Source organism: Triturus cristatus, chromosome 5_1 (genome assembly GCF_964204655.1).
Source record: "Triturus cristatus chromosome 5_1, aTriCri1.1, whole genome shotgun sequence".
Classification (NCBI taxonomy): Eukaryota; Metazoa; Chordata; class Amphibia; order Caudata; family Salamandridae; genus Triturus; species Triturus cristatus.
Window position 1 is genome coordinate 700,494,352 of NC_140587.1, and position 22,599 is coordinate 700,516,950.

The following is a 22,599-nucleotide window of genomic DNA, read 5'->3' on the forward strand; positions in this document are numbered from 1 at the left end:
TTGCCTCTCTCCTTCCCTCTCCCACTGGATCAAACCTGCAATAGTAGTACATCTCTGCAGAAACTGATACCAGATGCTGGAACTCCCTTGCCCAGTCCTTTTGCTGCTCACATGCAGCATGTGAGCAGCGCCCTGATTGGAGGGAGCGGCCTCACTCGGCGCTCCATAGCGCACTGGAGGCCAGCACTTAGTCTCAACCCAGCTGTCTTAAGACGGCTGGGTTGAGAGTTCTAAGGTTAGCATGTGTAACTGGCTGTCGCAAGATGGCCGGCTAAAAAGACATGTGCACTTTAAACAGTGCATTAGACAGCCCACCCTTCTCCCTGCTGCTGCCCCTGTCCTGACGCTCGGCTCGGGACAGGGGATGAAAAAAAAAATGGAAATTAACTACCATTTTATTTTTCATCTTTGGGGGGGATTTTAAGTGGGGCAACGCTCCTCCGCTCCAAAGGAGGAGCCGCCCCTGCCTCTCTACTCATTCCCGGTATTCTTCTTTACTGAGGAGCCACCCCCAACAACAGAGGAACCCCTTTTTCTAACGTTGGTAGGAGGCATGTTAATACTAGAGACACCTAAATACTGACTGATCCACAGCTGCCCCAGGTCTAACTCGTCCTAATGACAGCACTCTCCAAACACCACTGCCATCCTCACGCCCAACCAGAACGTACCTACAGCACCAGGCCTTATCCACCAGCTACCTTGTGCAACAGGATGCTGGCAATAGTCTATAGTGGTCATTCTTTTTTCTCAGTTGTTTATCTAATGAATGTCAAAGCTGGCTATGAGCGTAGCCAGGAACCAAAGAATGTAGCATCAGAATGTCATTGCACTTTATGCAGGTCTGCCAACATTGTGGATGTCCACAAGAAAACAAACAAGCATTTGCAATGCAATAGGTCTCGCATTTACAAGAGTTTGAGCAATTGGCATTGTAAATGACAATGCCTTTTATTTATGTGTTATTTTTACAACAGGCAAATAAAAGGCATTGTCATTTACTATGCCAATAGCTTAAACTCTCGCAAATTCGAGACCTATTACAGTGCAAACGCGTGCTCTAAATGTAACAAAAAAGCATTAGGGGAGAGCTTGTCCTAAGCTATTTGAGAAAATATTGTGCGGAAGCTGTAATTAAAGCCTACCGAGTAACAACACTCGTAACAGGGGGTGTCGCCAGAGGAGGTTACAAAATGAGACAAGGCGGTACTAAGGAGGGACTACTAAGCCTTTTGACCATTGAACAGCCACAGTTTACAGTGGACAATGACACAAGTCAATGAAAAACATGGGCAGAGAGTGGACGGAGCTTCAAGTCCCTACCTCAGTACAGTATGCTTGGCAGAGCAGCACATGTGCTGCCCAGGCTTGACGTAAAAATGATGCCTATGATTTAAAACCAATGGCATACTTCTCGCAAATGAGAGAATTGTGTGAGAGATGTTCTATATATTGTGGATCAGGAATGCTGTTTGAATTGTGGTGTTTTGTGCTGTGTCATGCAAAACAATGCACAATATCCAATTTTGTTACCGTTAAATATTGTTTAGGATATTCGTAGTACTAGATTTTAAAATCCGTCTAGATAGCGACCATAACGCCCTCATTTTATCACTATCAATACCATAGGCTAAGAAATCACTTGATAACTTGACACCTGCAGACACATGTTTAACCCAGTACAACGGAGGGAGAAGAGTGCGCTGCGGTGAACTTTCCCAGTCAGTAGAAAAATTGGCTAAGCTATATCAACACATCCTTCCATACCTCAAGGCTGTACTTGAAGCTACAGGGACAGAGGGCATACCCAATTGCAATTCAATAATTTTTAAAAACAATCAAGAGCTGTTTACTTCTATGCCTGTTTTCTTCTACCAAAATAAAAAACCTAGGGCGACTAAAAAGTCTCAACACCCGTGGTTTAACCCTGATTGCCGTATGGCTAAACAGGCCTTAACGGCTGCCATCAAAAACAATGACAGGCTAGTGATCAAAGCTGCAAGGGTAAAATATAAGAATGACATTATAAAGGCCAAAAAAAGCTGGGAATCGCAACAATGGGCTGAGCTCATAAGTGCCCTACTAAATCACGATCTTTTGTCCTTTTGGAACATTATCAACTCAGGGTCCTGTGGAAATATGGATTTTTCCGATCAGTTATGTCCCCTATCTTGGACCCCAACGGTTTCATGTATGAATCACAAGTACATGTATGTTCCCTCCAGTTCCAGTTATGAAGACGCAAACACATGTGCGTCCACCGTCAACATGTCCTCTTTCAGATCCGCCATGAATAGGCCGGATATTCCATTCCTAAGTATGAAAGGCCACCGGCTTTATATGGTTCACTTATGCCATTTTACAGTCCAGGCAAGTAGGCCCTGATTCTGTCATCAAGCTTCTCTTGCCTTCTGCCTCTGAAAGCTCCAGTCTGAGCCTGCATCTGTGACCATGAACTTTGTCTCATTCCCTGCGCGGCTCACGAAGCCTGACATCAGCCTGTTGCCTGCCAAAAACTGTATTTCACCTTCGAAATTATCTGCTCCGCTCCCTGCCCAATGCATTCCTGTCTAGTAGTTTAAGTAAACATTCTTCCAGCTACCGAGCAAAGGCCCGGCTTCTCTGTCTTTCTGCAAGTAATTCATAGCCCTATTATTATGGAAGACTTCTGCCCTCGCATCTAGTGTAGACACTTAGACGCTTGTACACGCACTAACAGTCAGTATAGTCAGTATAGAATAAGATTCTACTCTAAGAAGACCTCTCTTTTGGATAACATAGTTCTTTAAACATAGGATGTTAGATATGATTTGGGATTAGGTTGACTTGACCCTCCAGACTTCTGTCGCCACATGTAGAGCTAAATGTCAAGTCCCCTTCACCCCCTAGTTGCACATCAATCACACGTCATGCTGCTGCGCGCGCATTTCTGCCAAGTATTTCTGCTGACATTGCGAAATTCTTTCATGGAACCACCCTATTATGACATCACACCTGATGACGTTCTTTAGTCACACCCAGTTACGCCTACTTTTTGCTACGCATGAATGTTTTATCTACACTATCAATTGTTACGCCTCTTGCATTTGCTTCACTGTAATGCCTATTGTATAAAAGTGATTAATTATCAATAAAGTATGTACTTCACTTCCTGAACCTTCGTGGTGATGGAACTTGGAGCAACCGATTCGAATCGTCCATTGGAATAAAGCCCATTCCGAACCTCTAATACCACGGATTCTGCCTCTTATTTACTGAGCTATTTTTATTATGTTTCTGTATCAAATTAAGTCCCGGTAATTAAATTATTTACCACATGAATGGCGCCCGAACAGGGACACTTTCTCATCTCACGCGCCGGCGGTGCGTTGCAGGCCCGGTCTCCTGCCACAGCTGGACGGACAACAACGCGTACCAGCAGGATTGCCTGTATCTCCCTCCGGTCAAGCGGGGGCGACTGAGGCTGCGATCAACACCCAGACGAGGCGGTGAGAAGTGCGAAGTATCCCGACCAGAGCCTAGCTGAGAGAGCAAGATCCGAGGTATACAGAGGCCCACCAAGTTTCCGATGTTCCGAAGTGTCCGAAGTTTTCGAGTCGAGTCCAGTCCAGTCCGGTCCAGTTCAGTTCCGTTCCGAGGCCTTCCGTTCCGAGCTACCCGGTGAGTACCATTACTGGGGAGGCGTTCTGACGTGCACATAGGTTGTGCCGGTCAAGACGGGTTTGGGTACACAAATCCGGTCTGCACTGTTTTAGCAGTGTATCTGTACTGTTTAGCAGTATATCTAGTATATCAAGTATATATAAAATTCAGAATAATTCAGTTAATGCCGAGTATTATGTTTAGTGATTAAGTTTTCTTAGATCGTCATCATCATCGTTGTTCAGTTAAATGTTAAATGTTAAATGTTTTAAATACGTTCTGCATATTGTGGTGTGAATGACTGTTCATTATTGTGTTTATTGTATTAAGTTTGTTCAAGATCAAGTATCAGATCAGTTCTCAATATGCCGCTCTTTTCGAAATTAAGACAGATCACAACTAGAAAGGGGGTACTCGAAGAAGCTGTTCCCATTCCTCCTAGGGACACTCCAGGGTACTTCATGTATCATAAACACGGCTTAGACGCTATATTATTTCTTGATTTATGGGTAGACTACACCAAGGAATTACCAGAAAGTCAGAGGTGGCCCGCAGCTGGGACCTGGGATGCAGAGTGCATCATGAAAGTAGAGGAAGAGTTATGGAAAAGGAAGGTCAGACAGTCACAGAAAGACGCCGTTGAGTTATGGCGTAAAGAATCTCATAGACGTATAGAAAAAGCACTCCGACAGGAGGAGAAAAATAAAGAGAGTTCAAATAAAGTCCGAGAAAATCTATTAATTGAAGAAGGTACACGAGTGAAATCAGAACAAATAGACAGACAAAGAAATGCCCTTATGAATGGTATGTATCCCCTCCTGGCCGAGGGATTACCTAAGGCCACTCCGGAGATACCAAAAGACTTGCCACCCCCATTGTTTCCAATAAAAATGCATCCTAAGGGGCATCCTAGAACAGCAGAAGATGTTTTTCTTTCCTCATACTTAGATGACGCAGCTCCCGAGTATGCTAACCCCGCCCCACATAGACCGCCTGCTAGGGAGGTTCAACGCCAAGATCCTGTATCTCTACAGCAACAAATCCTGACACAAGTTCCGGCAAGCACATCTGTTTCCACATCTGTTCCTACAGCTACTTCTATAGCTGTGTCCACACCTATAGTTGCTGTATCGCGTTCAACGAATCCTTTCACGCCCGATACCCCAGATGGGGCTACTGGAGGTGCTACCAACATTTTTTCTACGCCACCCAGAGTAAATAAACTTACCTTTCAAGAGTCAGCACATCCACGTACCCCCAAACTCATAAATGCCCGCACGCTTAAGGAACTTCTTATAGATTGTAGATATGACCCTGTGCCCGGCAAAGAGGACGAAATGATCATGGCATCATTACGTATCAGACGAGCCGTGGTGTATTTAGGGAAGTTACCAGGAATGACTGTGCATCTAGATAATATATACCATTTTGTCCAAACAGGGCGAGATTCTGAATGTATTAACAGAGCTATGGAATACCAGAAAGTGGAGATACAGGGGGAACTGTTACGTTTCCTCATAAATTGTGTGATCAGAAATCAAGACCGACCGGGGGTAGACCCGGAAGCAATGCAAACTCTTACCAGATGGAGCCAGAATATATCAGAAGGGAGACATGATAAGCAAAATTGTATAATAGCCATGTGCCGAAAGATCCGTAAAGAAATAGAACGCCTACACGAAGAGAGATTAGCGGTAGACCAGTTCGAACAAAGCGAGGAGGAAGGATCAGGACTGCCCACAGGACAGTCAGAAACCATAGCCTATGTAGGTAGAGGAAGATCTTGTAATAGTACTAGATGTTTTTCCGACCCGATACGTCCGATATGTCCAGATAATAACAGGAATTTCCAAACACCTATAATAAATATAAGGTCCCCCGAGCATTCGTTCCAAGCCGCTGACAAATTACTCCGAGAACGAAGGGGTTATCATTTCCTCGATTCTATGGATGAACAAGAATTAGCCAGGTCAGCCGTTCATTGGGTTGACAGTCCCGGAAAGTATGGTGATGATACAGTAGCACACACATTTTTGAATCTCACCCCAGATGAACAGCGTTTAGCTGGGATTTATATGATTCAACAACTCCTTATACTATATAAAAGTCAACATTCAGATCCTGGTCCCTTACCTGATATATTGACTGAATTACTCACGAATAGATGGAGAGGTTCAGGTACTAAGTTAATTAGAGAAATACTAGAATCAAGAAAGCAGTACATTCTTTTTGTATGCCCAGAACATGTCTCACTGCCCATCAAGGAAAGAACCACGTATTACATGGACAGACAGAATCCCTTACGAGAAGTACACCCAATAAAAGGCGAGGACAATGAGTTTAAACGTGTATTTGTATATACGCCCATATCGAAAATAGAATTGTTACAAATGAAGAAAGTGGTACCCAGTCATGACAAAGACCCAGCGGGTTTCCACCGAGAAATTAAAGACATGTTACTCATGGGAGAGTATACCTATCCCGACATTATGACAATATTAAAGGTATTAATGCCTGCTGGCATTTATGAAAAACTCAAGGAAAAAGAGTGGGAGGTGGGAGACCAAAAGATAGACTGGTCAGCATTAGAAGCAGACGAAAAGGCCCGAACTGCAGGAGCAGGGCTTGGGGATAAAACTAAAGCACTACCAGGTTTACTAGTACAGGTACTGCCACGTTTATTAACTACGAAAAAGGAAGACTGGGGTACAATTTCAGCCTGTAAACAAAAGCAAGATGAAGACACTAGTGATTTCTATGCCCGATTTGAAAAATGTTTTGGTATAAATAGTGGCATAAAAGCAAGTAGCGAATCATACCCACATCTGTTTGTGACAAAATTAGTTGAAAACTCCTTACCCCAAGTGAAGAATAGAGTATTAAAATTCGAGAGTACCTGGCAAGGTAACACCCCATCACAAATGTTACAAATGTTACAGTATCATCACAATAGAATTAGAGAGGAACAAGAACATGAACAAAGACGCATGAAAGACACGAAAATGAAAATGCTAGTCTCCCAGACAGTTCCAGCTGAAGGACATAAAAAGGGTACGACACATTCCGGTGATTCAGCAGGACCTGTAAAAGGGACATGCAACTATTGTAAACAGCCAGGACATTACATACACGATTGCCCGGTCCTGAAGCGTAATATCGCCACAGGTATTACAAAAGAAAGACCACGGCCACCTAGACAGGATCAGAATGAACAAGGAGCCCCGCAGCATGCACAGTCCATGCCAGCTCCACAACAGTCTATACAGTTTGTGCCAGCTGCACCAGCGCTGCCTGTTGCTGCCACACAAACCACGACGCGACAGCTGTACCAGACCGCACAGTACGACTATCCTGATTATCAGCGATACGCATGAACCAGCCTAGAGAGGGAAGTTGACTTACCCCTTATCGAGGTCCCTGTAGACCAAGAAGGACCTTATGTACATAGTGAATTATTAGGCCAAGATAGAAAATTTTTACTTGATACAGGGGCAAGTCGAACAACCATAAAACGTAGTGAAGTTCCAGGGGCACCCCTCTCAGGCTCACAGAATATTTCCCTTGGTTTTTCAGGAAAACCTATTGTTAATGAAGTATCACAGCCTCTCCCACTTACGATAGGACCTTTGACCCGAACTACAGATTTATTGCTTACTAAATCATGTCCAGAAAACTTGTTAGGTATAAAAACACTGAAAGCTCTAGGAGCTATAATATGTTGTTCTCCGGAAGGAGTAAGATTGTTTTTACGTGATTTCAAAGGTCACTATGTGTCTCGAGACATGGATCCCCGACTGCAGACTTTACCTACACATCTATGGGCACAAGGCCCTACTGATGTTGGTTGCATGAATATTACACCATATCGAGTTACACTAAAGGCAGGAGTGGTACTACCACGAATGCGACAATACAAGTTACCACCAGATGCTGTAGTGGCTTTACTGCAAATCATTGACGAGCTCATTGCCCAAGGAGTGGTTGTGGAAACAGACTCCAATGTATGTAATTCACCGATAATTCCGATTCTTAAACGAACAGATCCGAAGGCCCCGCCAGTATATCGATTGGTTATTGATCTGCGCGAATTAAACAAATGCATTGTGCCACAATTCCCTGTGGTCCCAGATATCTCGTCATTACTGACAGCTATTGATTCCGAAGCAACATTCTTTACTGTAATTGATCTCAAGAATGCCTTTTTCAGCGTCCCAATAGATCCGGAAAGCCAATACTTGTTCGGATTTAGTTTAAATGGACGTAGCTTTAAATTCACACGCGCACCTCAAGGATTTACAGAAAGCCCCAGCATCTATAGTCAAGCACTGAAAAGAGAACTCGACAGTATCCACATGCCAGTTAACACTGCTCTGCTTCAATATGTCGATGATCTGCTGATCACCGCTAGAAGCGAACCCGAATGTGAGAAAGCATCACTGACAGTTTTACAATTTCTAGCCGAAAAGGGGCACAAGGTGTCCCCTTCTAAGCTGCAATTCTGTGTCCAGCGAGTTGTTTATCTTGGACACTCGCTGTCCAAGGAGGGAAGGCAGCTTACACCCGACCGCATTCAGTTAATAGCTAACATGCCAATACCCAAGACACAAAAGGAGGTGCGGGCTTTCATAGGCCTCACTTCATATTGTAGGCAGTGGATCCCTCAGTATGCATTTCTAGCAAAACCACTCATTCAATTGACAACACAGGAGGCAGCCACATCGACTGTTCTCCCTTGGACTCAGGAACATACACAAGCTTTTGAAAGCCTAAAGAAAGCCTTATGCCAAGCACCTGTTTTAGCAACACCATGTTACAATAAACAGTTTACACTCTTTGTTACAGAACGCGAAGGTACTGCCTTGTCAGTACTCACACAGGAACAAGCAGGATCACACAAACCATGTGCTTATTTTTCTAGTACATTAGATCCCGTAGCTCAGGCTTTGCCTGCATGCCTAAAATCAGTGGCAGCAACAGCTTTAGCAATCAGACAAAGCGATGCCATAGTGTTAGGACATCCATTGACAGTTCAAGTACCACATGCAGTAGAGGTTCTTGTGAATCGAACGCAAACACAACACTTGACTATAGCGCGACTTACAGGGTATGAATTAACATTGTTTCAGCCACATATAGAAATCAGACGTTGTAACACATTGAATCCTGCCACACTTTTACCTGTAATCGGAACAGATCCACTAGCTCATGATTGTATTGAAGTTATTACAATCACGACGAAACCCAGACAAGACTTGACAGATGTCCCATTGTCAGACCCAGACCTGACGTTGTATGTAGATGGTTCATGTATGAGAACAAGTACAGGAGAGTTAGTGGCCGCTTACGCAGTCACAACAGACACTGAAGTCATCGAAACAAATTGCATAAATACCTTGTCAGCTCAAGCCGCAGAGCTCATCGCTCTGACACAAGCCTGTATTCAAGCCACAAATAAAAAAGTCAACATATACACTGATTCACGTTATGCATTCGGAGTTGTACATGACTTCGGCGTGCTGTGGCGAGAGAGAGGTTATTTAACTTCTCACGGTGCCCACATTCAGCACGGACCCCTCATTCATGCCTTATTAGAGGCAATACATCTACCCACTGCAATATCAATTATGAAATGTAAAGCTCATACGAAAGTTACTGATATCATTTCTCAAGGCAATGATCTAGCTGACAGAACAGCTAAACAGACTGCTCAAACTCAAACATCCGACATGACAAAGACAATAGTCCCGACGCCAACACATTGTATGACGGTTAAAAATCCCACTCTTGACGTAATTGACATACAGACACATGCTACACCAGATGAAATAAGGAAATGGACTGAATTAGGAGGGATCCAAACGGATCAAGGATGGATGACGAAGGAAAAATCTGTGTGGTTCCTTCCTGATTCAATGGTCCAAGTCATTATTAACACTATACATAGTCCAGCGCATCTAGGAGAAAAAGCTATGCTAGACAGCATTCAACACATTTGGTTCAATAAACATTTACGAGCAGCAGCTAAACAAAAAGTTCGTACCTGTATGATCTGTTGTCAGTTCAACCCAGGAAAAAGCGTTCCCGTAGAACAGGGTGGATTTCAGCCTCCTGATCACCCTTTTGAAGTCCTCCTGATGGATTATATCCAGATGGAACGATGTCGAGGATTCAAATATGTTCTCGTAGTTGTCTGTGCTCTTTCCCGTTGGACAGAGGCATACCCGGTTTCAGATTACACTGCCCCGACTACTGCCAAACAGTTGGTTCGAGAATTCTTCCCACGATACGGTTTACCACGTGTTGTCTACTCAGATAACGGCCAGCCGTTCTCATCCGAATTAATGAAACACGTTTCACTTTTGTTAGGCTATCAGTGGAAATTCCACTGTGTCCGACACCCCGAGGCAGCAGGTCTCGTAGAAAGACATAATCAGATCCTGAAAATCAGATTGTCCAAAATATGCAGAGAGAAAGGTGTCGACTGGGTAGTAGCGTTACCAGTTGCACTCTTTTACATGAGAATGGTAGCACACTCTCGAACAGGGCTATCCCCGTATGAGGTGATCTTTGGCAGACCACCAAATATGTGGGGGACGCTGATACCACGCAAAATAACTGATATTGACTGTAATATGCTGACAGATTACTTGGCTTCCTTGATGTCTGCACTACAATCTTGTCGTTCACAGGTAGCTGCAGCTTTTCCCGACAACACTGAGGTGAAACCCCATGACGTAGTTCCGGGGGACCTGGTCTTAGTGAGGAACTTTGATCGGAAGACTCAGCTGGATCCTAGGTGGAAGTCGCCGCAACTGGTCTTGCTCACCACAAGGACAGCCGTGAAGATCGAGGGCAGAAAAGGCTGGATACATTCAAGTCATATCAAGAAATTTCATGGACTACCATCGGATGTAAATACCACACCTCGTGTGTCTTCACCCATTGACTCAAAGCTTCCTTTGGTTGAACCGAGTAATCACGAACTATACAAACTAAAACTCAGATCTAACCAGTCAGGCAATTTGATTGTTTAAGTCCTCTCCAAGGTGAAGCGGTTGAATTTGTCTCTGACATGTATCCCTTAGACCTGAATAGAGAAAAAACCCGAAAACTGTTGAAACGACATGCGTACTGTAAATCACTGCGTAGTCATTGTATAGTGACGTTATTAATTTTGTTTTTCTTAAGTCTTTTAATAATTACTGCAAGTATATTGTTGCACATATATTATCCTATTTCTAGACATGTTTATAATGTTACTGCTGAACATTCTTTTAGTGAATTACCTCCGCTTGAGTTGTCTTATAGATTTGCGCTGCGCAATAACACGTTTATCAGTATGTTACATCATTCCCATCAGGTTAGCAATGCTACAAATTGTTGGATATGTGGCCGACTCCCTCCCTATCAGAATTATAAAGGAATTCTACCTCTCTTTCCATACCCGTTCACACACAACGGCTCCTGTGGAGCATGGTTTAGTTTAATTAATTCCCTAGATTCGAATTCTGCAGTTTATCAAGACAACTGGGTATGGGGAAATTTGAACTTAGTTTTACTTAAGGTCTGCTACCCTAACAAGGAGGGACTTCCCAAAAGAACAGGAACTGACCTAGAAAATGAAGTGTATGGATTAGGTAATTTTACGCTTAATCTTATGATCCTAAATGTCGAATCCGAAGCTACTCCAATTTTGCCCGCTATGTCAATATTTCCAGTAAAAGGTGAATTATGTGTAAGAAAGAATGGTTCCATACATATGGGCCATAGTAGATGCACCACTGTAGTAGAATTTAGTGATCAAGGCAAGTCTACATTTAGAGCTTCCCGCCATTCCTATTTTATATGTGGTCAGACGGCATATGTACGTTTGCCTCTAGATTGGGATGGTACCTGCTACATTGGATTCCTTTTGCCACCTGTTTTCCTAGCTCCTCCTGACTATCACAGAAATACTCATTTAGTACACAATAGAGAAAGGAGAGATCTCCCAATAGTCGATTACACTGAAACAGCATGGGAAAAATACACAGATTTCAATAAAGGTCTCTTTCCCTATATAGGTACCGTTACTAATAGTAAGCTGATACGTAGATTAACTAGAACCCTTGAAGCAGTAGTGAACGAAACTATTTCCGCCTTAGGCAATTTAACAGAAGAGCAGTCTGCTATGCGGATTGTTGTGCTTCAAAATCGTCTTGTCCTTGACGTCATCCTGGCCGATAGGGGCGGAGCTTGTAGGGTCATCGGATCGAGTTGTTGCATTTTCATACCAGAAAATTCGCCATCTGTATATAAAGCCATAACTCGCCTTCATAAGATTGTAAGCCAGATACACCAGGATCCAGGATCCAGGCACCTGGACTTGGTCCGGTTGGTTTTGGAGTGTATTATCTACCTTTGGATGGAAGGTCCTATCCTTCCTAGGTATTGGCCTTCTCATACTATTCAGTTGCTGTCTATGTCTACAATGTGGACCAGCGATCTGTGGTCTGTGTGCCACATCGTGTATTCCACCACCAAGATTTCATTCATCCCGGAAGAAGAAAGAAGAACAAATGATGCTATATGAACAGATCAACGGATTGATGAAGATTGATATCTCTTAACGGGCAAGTAGGGGACAAGGAGGGAATGTGGAAATATGGATTTTTCCGATCAGTTATGTCCCCTATCTTGGACCCCAACGGTTTCATGTATGAATCACAAGTACATGTATGTTCCCTCCAGTTCCAGTTATGAAGACGCAAACACATGTGCGTCCACCGTCAACATGTCCTCTTTCAGATCCGCCATGAATAGGCCGGATATTCCATTCCTAAGTATGAAAGGCCACCGGCTTTATATGGTTCACTTATGCCATTTTACAGTCCAGGCAAGTAGGCCCTGATTCTGTCATCAAGCTTCTCTTGCCTTCTGCCTCTGAAAGCTCCAGTCTGAGCCTGCATCTGTGACCATGAACTTTGTCTCATTCCCTGCGCGGCTCACGAAGCCTGACATCAGCCTGTTGCCTGCCAAAAACTGTATTTCACCTTCGAAATTATCTGCTCCGCTCCCTGCCCAATGCATTCCTGTCTAGTAGTTTAAGTAAACATTCTTCCAGCTACCGAGCAAAGGCCCGGCTTCTCTGTCTTTCTGCAAGTAATTCATAGCCCTATTATTATGGAAGACTTCTGCCCTCGCATCTAGTGTAGACACTTAGACGCTTGTACACGCACTAACAGTCAGTATAGTCAGTATAGAATAAGATTCTACTCTAAGAAGACCTCTCTTTTGGATAACATAGTTCTTTAAACATAGGATGTTAGATATGATTTGGGATTAGGTTGACTTGACCCTCCAGACTTCTGTCGCCACATGTAGAGCTAAATGTCAAGTCCCCTTCACCCCCTAGTTGCACGTCAATCACACGTCATGCTGCTGCGCGCGCATTTCTGCCAAGTATTTCTGCTGACATTGCGAAATTCTTTCATGGAACCACCCTATTATGACATCACACCTGATGACGTTCTTTAGTCACACCCAGTTACGCCTACTTTTTGCTACGCATGAATGTTTTATCTACACTATCAATTGTTACGCCTCTTGCATTTGCTTCACTGTAATGCCTATTGTATAAAAGTGATTAATTATCAATAAAGTATGTACTTCACTTCCTGAACCTTCGTGGTGATGGAACTTGGAGCAACCGATTCGAATCGTCCATTGGAATAAAGCCCATTCCGAACCTCTAATACCACGGATTCTGCCTCTTATTTACTGAGCTATTTTTATTATGTTTCTGTATCAAATTAAGTCCCGGTAATTAAATTATTTACCACAGTCCAAGGAGGGCAAATCAGCCATTGAACCTAATATCAGTGAAGAGTTGTGGAAGGCTCACTTTGAAACACTTTACTCAAGGGCTGTAGCAGGGTAAGGGCTAGCCAACAGACCCCTACCGTCCCCTTGCATGACATCCATAGAAAGCCCACCAATCACACTGAGAGAGGTACGCGATGCCTTGGGCTTGATCAAACCAACAAAAGCTGCCGGGCTGGACAAGATCCCTGGAGATCTTTTTCGTTCTGAGCCGACTGTATGGGCCCCTTATTTATTAACACTTTTTAATGCAATCCTCCAGGGCATGACAATTCCAACCACTTGGGCCGGGGCCGAAATAATCCCAATATATAAAAAGGGCTCCCCGCTTTAACCTACCAACTATCGCCCGATTAGCTTAATAGACGTAAGTCAAAAAATCTTTGCTCGGGTCCTCTTGGGGCGCCTGCATATTTGGATGGAGGAGCTTAACATTCTTACTACCCTCCAAGCCGGGTTTTGAACAAGGATATCAACAACCGACCAGATTTTAAGGCTACAGATGATTCGTAGGAAAACTGTGAGTATAGAGGGTGGCAGCCTCTATCTCATCTTTGTAGACCTTAAATCAGCCTTCGACCTAGTACCAAGGGACAAACTGTGGGCAACCCTATTAGACATGGGAGTCCCAGATTATCTTTTTCCTCAGATAAACGGTCGTCACAAGGGCAACTTTGCTCGAATCAGATTTGGCAAAAATGGTGAACTTTCATCCCCCTGCCTGTCGAGAGAGGGGTCCGGCAGGGCTGTGTCCTGGCCCCAACTCTCTTCAGCCTCTTTATTAATGGCTTGATTGAATCACTGAGTGCTGGGACACACCTTGACGCCCCAAAGCTAGCGAAACGATTAATACCTGCCCTCATATTTGCAGATGACACACTTTTGTTAGCCAAATCCTCTATGGGAATCCAGAGGACAATAAATAACTTCAGCGCTTTCTGCAAACATCGGGGACTAGAAATCAATGCGCAAAAAACAAAGTACATGGCTTTCAATTTAGGCAATTCCACCTGTCTAAACCCCTGTCTGGACGATAGTCCTCTAGAGAGGGTGCCCATTTTTGACTATCTGGGAATAACATTGACAGAAAGAATGGACTGGGGAGCGCAAATCAGTAAAATAGGTCTAAAATTATCTCAGACAACGGGTGGCATCTTAAAACTATATAGGTCCTGCTATGATAAACTGGTGAGTCCGGCTGTGGAAATTTACAAGGCCCAGGCCAGGACGGCTGCACTCTATGGAGCAGAACTGTGGGGGCACTGTCCATCTGGCCAGATAGCCCGCAATGAGAATTCATTTGCCAGGCAACTCATGGGGTTACCACCTAGCACACCTCTAACACCTTTACGTATGGACCTAGGGATTAGACCCATTGAGGAAGAAGCTGCACTTAGGCCCACATTGTACTGGCGGCACTTGAGGTCTACCCCTGAATTGGTCTCCTATAGAAAAGAACTGACTGATGTCATGGGGCTATGAGGTGCAGGGAAGGTGCCCTGGTTATCGTACATTAAGAAAACATGTGTGGATTTGGGCAGTGGTAGCCTCTGGCATAACGCTGAAGACACCTCATAAATAAACTCTAGAAAAGTTCTGGCAGAGAGTTTCAGAGAACATAAACTTTCCCAGCTGGAGAGGAGACCCTCGCTAGGGAGACTGACGGACGAGTTTCTAGACATAAAAACTATATATGTTTTAGAACCAGTGCTAGATGATATACAGCCGCTTCTGGCAAAAAAGCTCTATCTGCAATTCAGGCATGGAGTCCTACCATTATGCTCATTTACAAAAAAGTGGGAGGGACACACAAATGCAGACTGCCTAGTATGCCCCAAAGTAGAAGAGACCGACCTCCATGTGATATTTTTCTGTCAGGGGTATAAGTAGGCAAGATCAAGATGGCTAATCCAGCTTTGTAGAAACATGGGGTCCATTCACTGTCGTGAAATGTATAGGATTTTAAAATTTGACACACGCATCCCCATTGTTTTTCCAATCTCACGTTATTTATTCTCCATGTGGCATACACGCAGTGCCATTCTAAAGAACTAGTAAATAGGATACATAAGTGTACATGATTATCTTTTTTTTAAAGAAACAATGAATTGTTGATAAAAATGTTGATTTTATTACTTGAACAAGAATGTACCTAGAACTGAATCTTTATTGTATATGGCTCTTACTCTATTTTATTGTAATCACCCTGACAATTGGAGATAAATATGTTGGCAGAGTAAATGCACACATAAGTTTAGTCATCTACTGCACTTCTCATAAGCACTTTATGTCCTGTTTTTAGGTCTCGCGCCTAGCGTTGCCGTGCGTAGCACTGCTCGCGCAGTGCGAGACATCTTGTACGGGCTTCAGAAAGCTGACCACACGCTCGTGCGTGTGGTTTTGCTTTCGCAGGCTGCAATTGGCTTTAGCATGCTTTTAAAAAAAAAATATAGCACGCAATTGGGCAAAGGCGGGCGCATGTTCAGCCTTTGCTCCGCCCATTCCCACCGGTGTCTATTAGGTGCATCAGCGCGGCACAGACAACAGGCTCCCTCGCCCCTGCTCCTCTGTGGTGCACACGCACTACTAGTTTCAATTTCTGCCCTCGTTTGCTTTCTTCGTGCTTTGTTTCTTGTGATGGTGTGATTAGGTCGCTAGCCGTGTGTCACGAGAAGTGTGTGGAGCATTCACCGAGTCTGTCACTATTGTCGCTGGAGGAGCGAGCACTGAGATTGTCGGTGCTGTCACTGGAGGAGTTACTACTAGGCTGTTGCTACTTTCACCGTAGAGGCACCCAGAGTGTGAGTCACTCACTGACAGCTGTCACTGGAGGAGCATTCTCTGAGTGTGCCACTGCTGTCTCCGCAGGAGCGCTCGCTAAACTTGTCAGTGCGCTCATCAGGGGAGCCCTGGGAAAGGCTATCACTGCTGTCCCGGAGAGCAACACAGCCCGTCACTGACTTCACCGGACGAGCACTAAGCAACTCTGCGAGAGCTGTCAACAGGGAGTGCTCACACTTCAGTCACTGCTGTCACTCAGCGTCCAACGCGGTAGGTGTGTGTCCGTCACTTTCAGGTTCACTCCCTGTTCCAAGTCGTCAAGTCGCCCTGCTGTCACTGAGGTGCAGTGTGTAAGTGTAAGTCGCTCTGAAAGCCCCGCTGCCAGCAAAGGTGCACCTGACAGCTCTCGAGAGTAATTAGTATAGTACGACTCTTTGCTGTCACTCTTTCTCACGTGTATTAACTGCTCACTGTCTGCCCGCAGTCACTGAAGTTAGTATGTCCAGTAAAACTGTCACTCTGGGAGTCCCGCACTAGAGCGGTGTTTAAATCTGTCACAATCAGTAGCAATCACTACAGCGCGTCTGTCACTTCCATCATCTCACGGATGTAGTCGCTACTTCAGTCTGTTCCTGTTGCTAACCTGCGAGGTGCACTTGTCACTGCTGTGAGCCTGTCTCTTTCACTTGTGACACTTGTCCCGTGGTTGTCTTGCTGTCACTGGGGTGTGCTGTGTGCGGTAAACGTGTCGCGGTGAAAACCTTTGTTAGAACAAGTTTAACTTTGTAATAGTCAAGGATAGTCCCTAGAGAAACTGTTAACTTGCAGTCTCTCTCCTGAAGTCACCGCGCCAAGACTGTCTCTGTTGCTAGTTGCTACTCACAATACACGGCCTTACAGTGAACCCCCATTATGATGTCATGGCACGCGCTTATGATGTGATGTTCACAATGGAGCGCATTGTGAGGTGAAGCTGAGAAAGCATGCGCTGATTAAATCATACAGCGGACCTCTTTGTGATGTCATGCTCGTGAAGTAATAGGACAATGCACTCCATTGTGATGTCATTCTCATAAGCTGCAGCAGTGTGTCGTTTTCATGCTCCCCACAATCAGTTGCGCGAGGTATACAAGAAGACAACCTACGGGTGCTGTGAAGGCTCATTTCCTTGAGGCATTATCTGAAGCTGGCCTCTACGTGATGGAACATCAGCGTGACATCATAATTGCTCTGAAGCAAGAACAGGTGCAGCGTGTCTTTTAATCAGTGTCACCCGTGCTGCTGTGATGATGTCACGAAGGGCCGCCTTTCTGGTGCCATGGATTCTTCTTGCTGTGGTGTTGCCGCGGATGCCCGTCTTTGTGGTGAAATGGATTCCTCCTGCTATGATGTCACAGAACGCCTTGTGAGCCCGCCCAGTGACGTCATACTGCCTATCAATAGTCCATGCTATAAAGTCACGCTGCCAGCTGCTGTGATATCACAAAGCTTCTCTCTGATTAAGCATCCCTGCATTGATGTCATAAAGATCCAGCTTTGAAGTCCTCTCCCAAGCTGTCAATATACCATGTGTTCTGATGTCATAAAGACTCGCTGTGTTGTAATAAGGCTCCTGTGCCGTCATAGTGGCATGTATCGTGAGGTCATAAAGCCTCCCTGCTGGGATGTCATATATCCTCCATACTGCTCCTCCAGCAGCGACACTTTAAATTAACTGAGAAGGGCACGGTATCACACAATTCACTTAAGTTCCGAAACTGTGATTAATCCAGGTTTTTTGGTTTCACTTTCTGCCTCCTGATCCATCCGCTTTATTAGCTTGCTTTTTGTTTACATGTTTTCAAACCTGCTGATTGTAAACATCAAACAGCTCATGCATACCCACAACCACTCCACGGCAGAAAAAACAAAAGTAAGAAACATTGCCATTTACATCGCCAGTAGCTCTAACTTTCACCAATGTGAGACCTATTGCATTGCAAATGCTTGTTAAAAGTTGGTTGATGCCCACAAATGCTGCTACACTGTGTGGATGTGACTCCCTTTATATTTTCCATGCAATTGGATTTTACCTTTTTTATACCATTGTTTTTTAACTGTGCTTTTATGGCCATTTTGAGCCGAAATAAAGTTTTTATGATGATGATATTCATTTTGCCTTTTTTTATCCTTTTTTCCACACCAAAGTACCAACCATCCACGCATAATTGTTATACATTTGGTTTACACATCTCATATAAACTGCTTTTGTTACCACGTAAAGACATTCTGTTCGAACTACTAGAGCTACTACCAAAAACTACATATATCTAAGATATTGAAAGTTCCCTTCTTCACCTGCTGCTCACCACTACGGGGTTTTTCATCTTTTTTTCCCCACAGGCCTCGCGAAGCTTAAATACGAATTTTTAATTCTAACATATTAGCGTTTCTCTCCAACTGTGGTAACAGGGCAACATTCATTCACAGGCTATCCACTCACATGAGATTTTTACAGAGGAATTCACTTGGAAGTAACCTTTTGTTTTGCCTTGAGATTCCAACCACATACATTAAAATGTACAAACATTGCTACAGTCTTTTCATGGAAACCAAGACTAGAACAGGCACACTGCTCGTCTGTGTTGTCAGTGTTAACTGTGAGCGGGCATTTTGTGATGATGTATAATAGATTTGTAAGTGAACCATCTCTGCACGTTGTCAGAGACATAATGGAGTAACAAGAAAACATATGAGCCCATTCCGTACATAGGCCACGAGAGAGGGAAGTGTTATAAAGGATGGATGGTACATTAAGACACCATTTGAAGTTAGGCCCAGATCTCTGAACTGGGGTGAATGTTTGACATTGTTCAACATTCTGTACATCAATTGTTCTTTTTGCATTTGTCACCCGAGTGGGTTGGGCACGCCTAGATATGGGTCCCGTGCTCTCCATGCCACTGGAGTCAAGCTAGCTTGGCTGATGAGGGGTGAACCCCCAAAACTGGTCCCAGGATGCTTGTTTCCGGTCCAGGGAAGACATGGCCGGGCAGTTTGGGCTGGACTGTTCCCATGGGGGGCAGGGTCAAGACTGATTTGCATATGGATGGGTTTAAACCAGAATGGCATGGGGAGCAAACAAAGATGGATTTAGGCCAAAATCTCTGTACTGGGGTTAATGTTTGGCATTTTTCAACATTTTGAAACTAGTTAATTTAAATGTCTGGTGATCTTCTGCTATTAAAAAGCATCAAAATATTTTACAACAATTTTTAGCTGCACTTCTCTCTATGCCAATAATGTTAACGTTGATAAAAGACAATCCATCAGATTTTACATTTCTGGTTAGCATGGTGGAACTGACGCATTTTGCAATTAATCTGGGCACCCTCTTAGCGGGATATACGGTTTAGAAACCCCCTAATTCCCACACTGGAAGATTATCACCAACGCCCAGTTAAGGTGTACATCTTTACATCCAGAATATATTCAAAAGTGCAGAATAATCCCACTGTGTACCAAACAATAAGGAATTTACTCAGTCGAGAGGGACAGCTAGTGTACCTGCATTGTTTGCAACAGTAACCATTGATTGCATTTAATTAACCCTTTGTACCTTATGGCTAAATCTGTGTTGGAAATTTTGCTTCACGCTTGGAGACCTCTCATGGTGGCAAAGTGTTATAATCTACTTGTTGGTTAATGCATCCTCCCTATTGTTGTTCTCTGCCTTGCTGCTCAGCCAATGGTGATGTCATTGGAATGTTCAGAGTGTTTGTGCTTGAGAGAGAATCAGTTGGAGTGGATGGTCTGAGCAGCAAGGAGGCTGCTCCTGGTGGGGCATATTATGGATCTTACCATCTTCCTATGATCTGTAACTGAAGAAGTAATCGTGAAGAATAAATCCTTAACCTTTATCTACTAGACCTATCTATGTACAATCCCTCTTTATAACACAAAGTTATGTCCACAACTGTGATATACATTGGGCACTGAAGATGTACCGTGGCTGCATTTAGGTTCTGGGTCTTACCCGATGGAGTTTTGTGATCAGCAACACCCTGGTGCCTCCAAAAGCTGATAGCAGACCTCTCTCTGTTCTGCAGTCGGTTTAACCGCTCTGCTAGTCCTCCCCTGCAGGGATGAAGAGAAAACAAGAATGAGGCCAAGATGGAGGATTCTGTTTAATCAAATGGCAGCCACGAGAGTCTGCAGGATCATGTACTCTCCTGGCCATTAGAGCTGGCCATTAGAAGCACACATTTGAATACCCGTTCGTTCCCCAGCGCCACTGCTATGTACAGCGCTCTGTGACTTCCTAGCTAGGATAATGCTGTAAATTCCAGTAAGTGCATTAATACATACACATTCTTTGTTCCCCTTTACTGCACTCCCTACGTCCACAAAGCAGCAGTGAGCCTCTGGTGCACGCTCCCTCTTGGATGCAGGAAATGCAACAACCACTTTCAAAATGTACTGAGTCGTCCAGTTACTCTGCCGCACATCCACACAATTCTTACATTTCAAAGTTTCAATGTACAATTCTAGGAACTTCGGTAGCTGTCGAAATCAACAAACTTTTCCTCAGTCCAACAGCTCAAAAGGCAGTACAGAACATTTCACGGCACTTGAGGGAAGCGATTTGAGGACCTCATGGTAAACAGAGGCTACTGGGCCTCAGTTGTATTGACTGGATCCCTTTGTAGAGGCAGTCCAGGAGCCTTTCTACTACTGTACCCAAAGCTGGACACCAAAATACACTCCTTCAGCACTTGAGCCCCGGCGAGGCCGAGCCTCCCAAGGCTTTTTATGGAAATGGATGAGAGCTAGAGACTTAGAGCTAAGTGAATCCTGGAATTACACCAAATACATGAATGTCTAGTCAGTGCTTTTTCTTAGTTGAACTTTTTTTTAAAAAACTTTTTACACACACCAGCTTAAGGAATATAGTAGTGCTAGCTGCTACCTTCATATGTAGGGGGAAATAGCATGCAATGTTTCACTGTAGGCTTGCAGTAACACGGCGTTCTGGGCATATACTCAAGGTGTAGGCATGCTCCTAATGGTGAATATCAGACTAGTGAGGGTTGGAATCAGAGTCTTTAAGAATCAAACATGTGCCCGAATCCCTTGGAGCTTTTACATAACTGCTGCTATGTGCCTCAGTTCAGGGGCGCATCACCATTGTGAATGCAAAGGTCTTAGCATGTGCACATCGCGCAGGTCTTGCCGAGAGGCCACACTGTTACCATGAGACCTTGTGGTCAGGTTCAGCAGCTGTCACAGGTGCAATTACTATGCACCCTAAACAAAGAGGAGAGACCACCAGAAGCACTGGTTAATTTAAAAAAAAAAAAAAAAAGTGCTGGGGCTCTCGTCAGCAGGCTGCTGGCACCAGCCCATTTCTCCTGTTAGCGCTGCCTAAAACAGAACCAACAACTAACCATGAAAGTGAGGAGAGGATGTGGCGTAATGGCCAGAACTGCAGACTTCGGCGCTGGGGAACCAGGTTCGAGTCTCGACATACGCACAAATTACTTAATCTCCCAGTAAATTAATGTGTTCTTAACTGGTGCTCATGAAAAGCACCGGTGTTGATGATCAAGTGCTGGTGCTGAGCACCGAAAACTACTGACTCAAAGTAAACACTTCCTGGAAGTCAGCTCAAATGTGAGGCTCTTCAGAAACGGGAGTTTGTGGGATAATAGAGCCCCATGGAATCCGTACTTCAGGATCCCCAGGTGATGGTACTAATGGGAGCAAACAAGGCAGGGTTGCATTTGGTGTGCCTATCCAGGTCACAGAGCGTAGCTCTGGGTCACAATCCGCTTCACTATGTGCCATCAGCATACACACGACTGCTCTGTGAGCGGAGACTAACAATCACGAATATCCAAAGACTTGCTTTATGAGAAATACAAGGTACACTCCTCAGAGCCATTCAGGGGACATTCCCGTGCCAGCTGCACTCAACCCACATGTTGTGCTGTGAAAACACATGAACTCCTCAGCAGGGGATCACAAGTGCAAATTCTGTATTTTCTCAAAAAATAGTTCAAATGCTGATCAAACAAATAAGCTGCTTACATTTAGTAATGCGCTTTCTGGCTCAAGAATGCTATATTTAAGTGCAGGTTCCTCAACTTGTGAATCTCCTCAGGTGCCATACTGAATCCAGAATCTCGTGCAATAGATCCTGCTTGCTGGTAGGTGGTGTCAACAGTCTCCATCGCAACTCTATCCATCCGCTGAGCAAGAAGACATGGAGCTGCATATTGGTGCCACCCTGTAAGCTGACGTCAGTTGCCTGCTAATGCTTTCATGCCCAAAAAT

The 22,599-nt window shown here is 44.3% G+C and overlaps 1 protein-coding gene across 5 annotated transcripts in view; it reads right to left on the reverse strand.

The window, feature by feature from the left end:
* The window catches only part of SPIDR (scaffold protein involved in DNA repair), a 2,139,604-nt gene that overhangs the window by 1,381,083 nt on the left and 735,922 nt on the right, over positions 1-22,599 (reverse strand). For all 5 annotated transcript variants that reach the window (XM_085605664.1, XM_085605663.1, XM_085605662.1 and 2 more), the window contains one exon: positions 20,300-20,400. In XM_085605664.1, the coding sequence (XP_085461790.1) occupies positions 20,300-20,400 (101 nt within the window). The remainder of the gene's footprint in view (positions 1-20,299; positions 20,401-22,599) is intronic.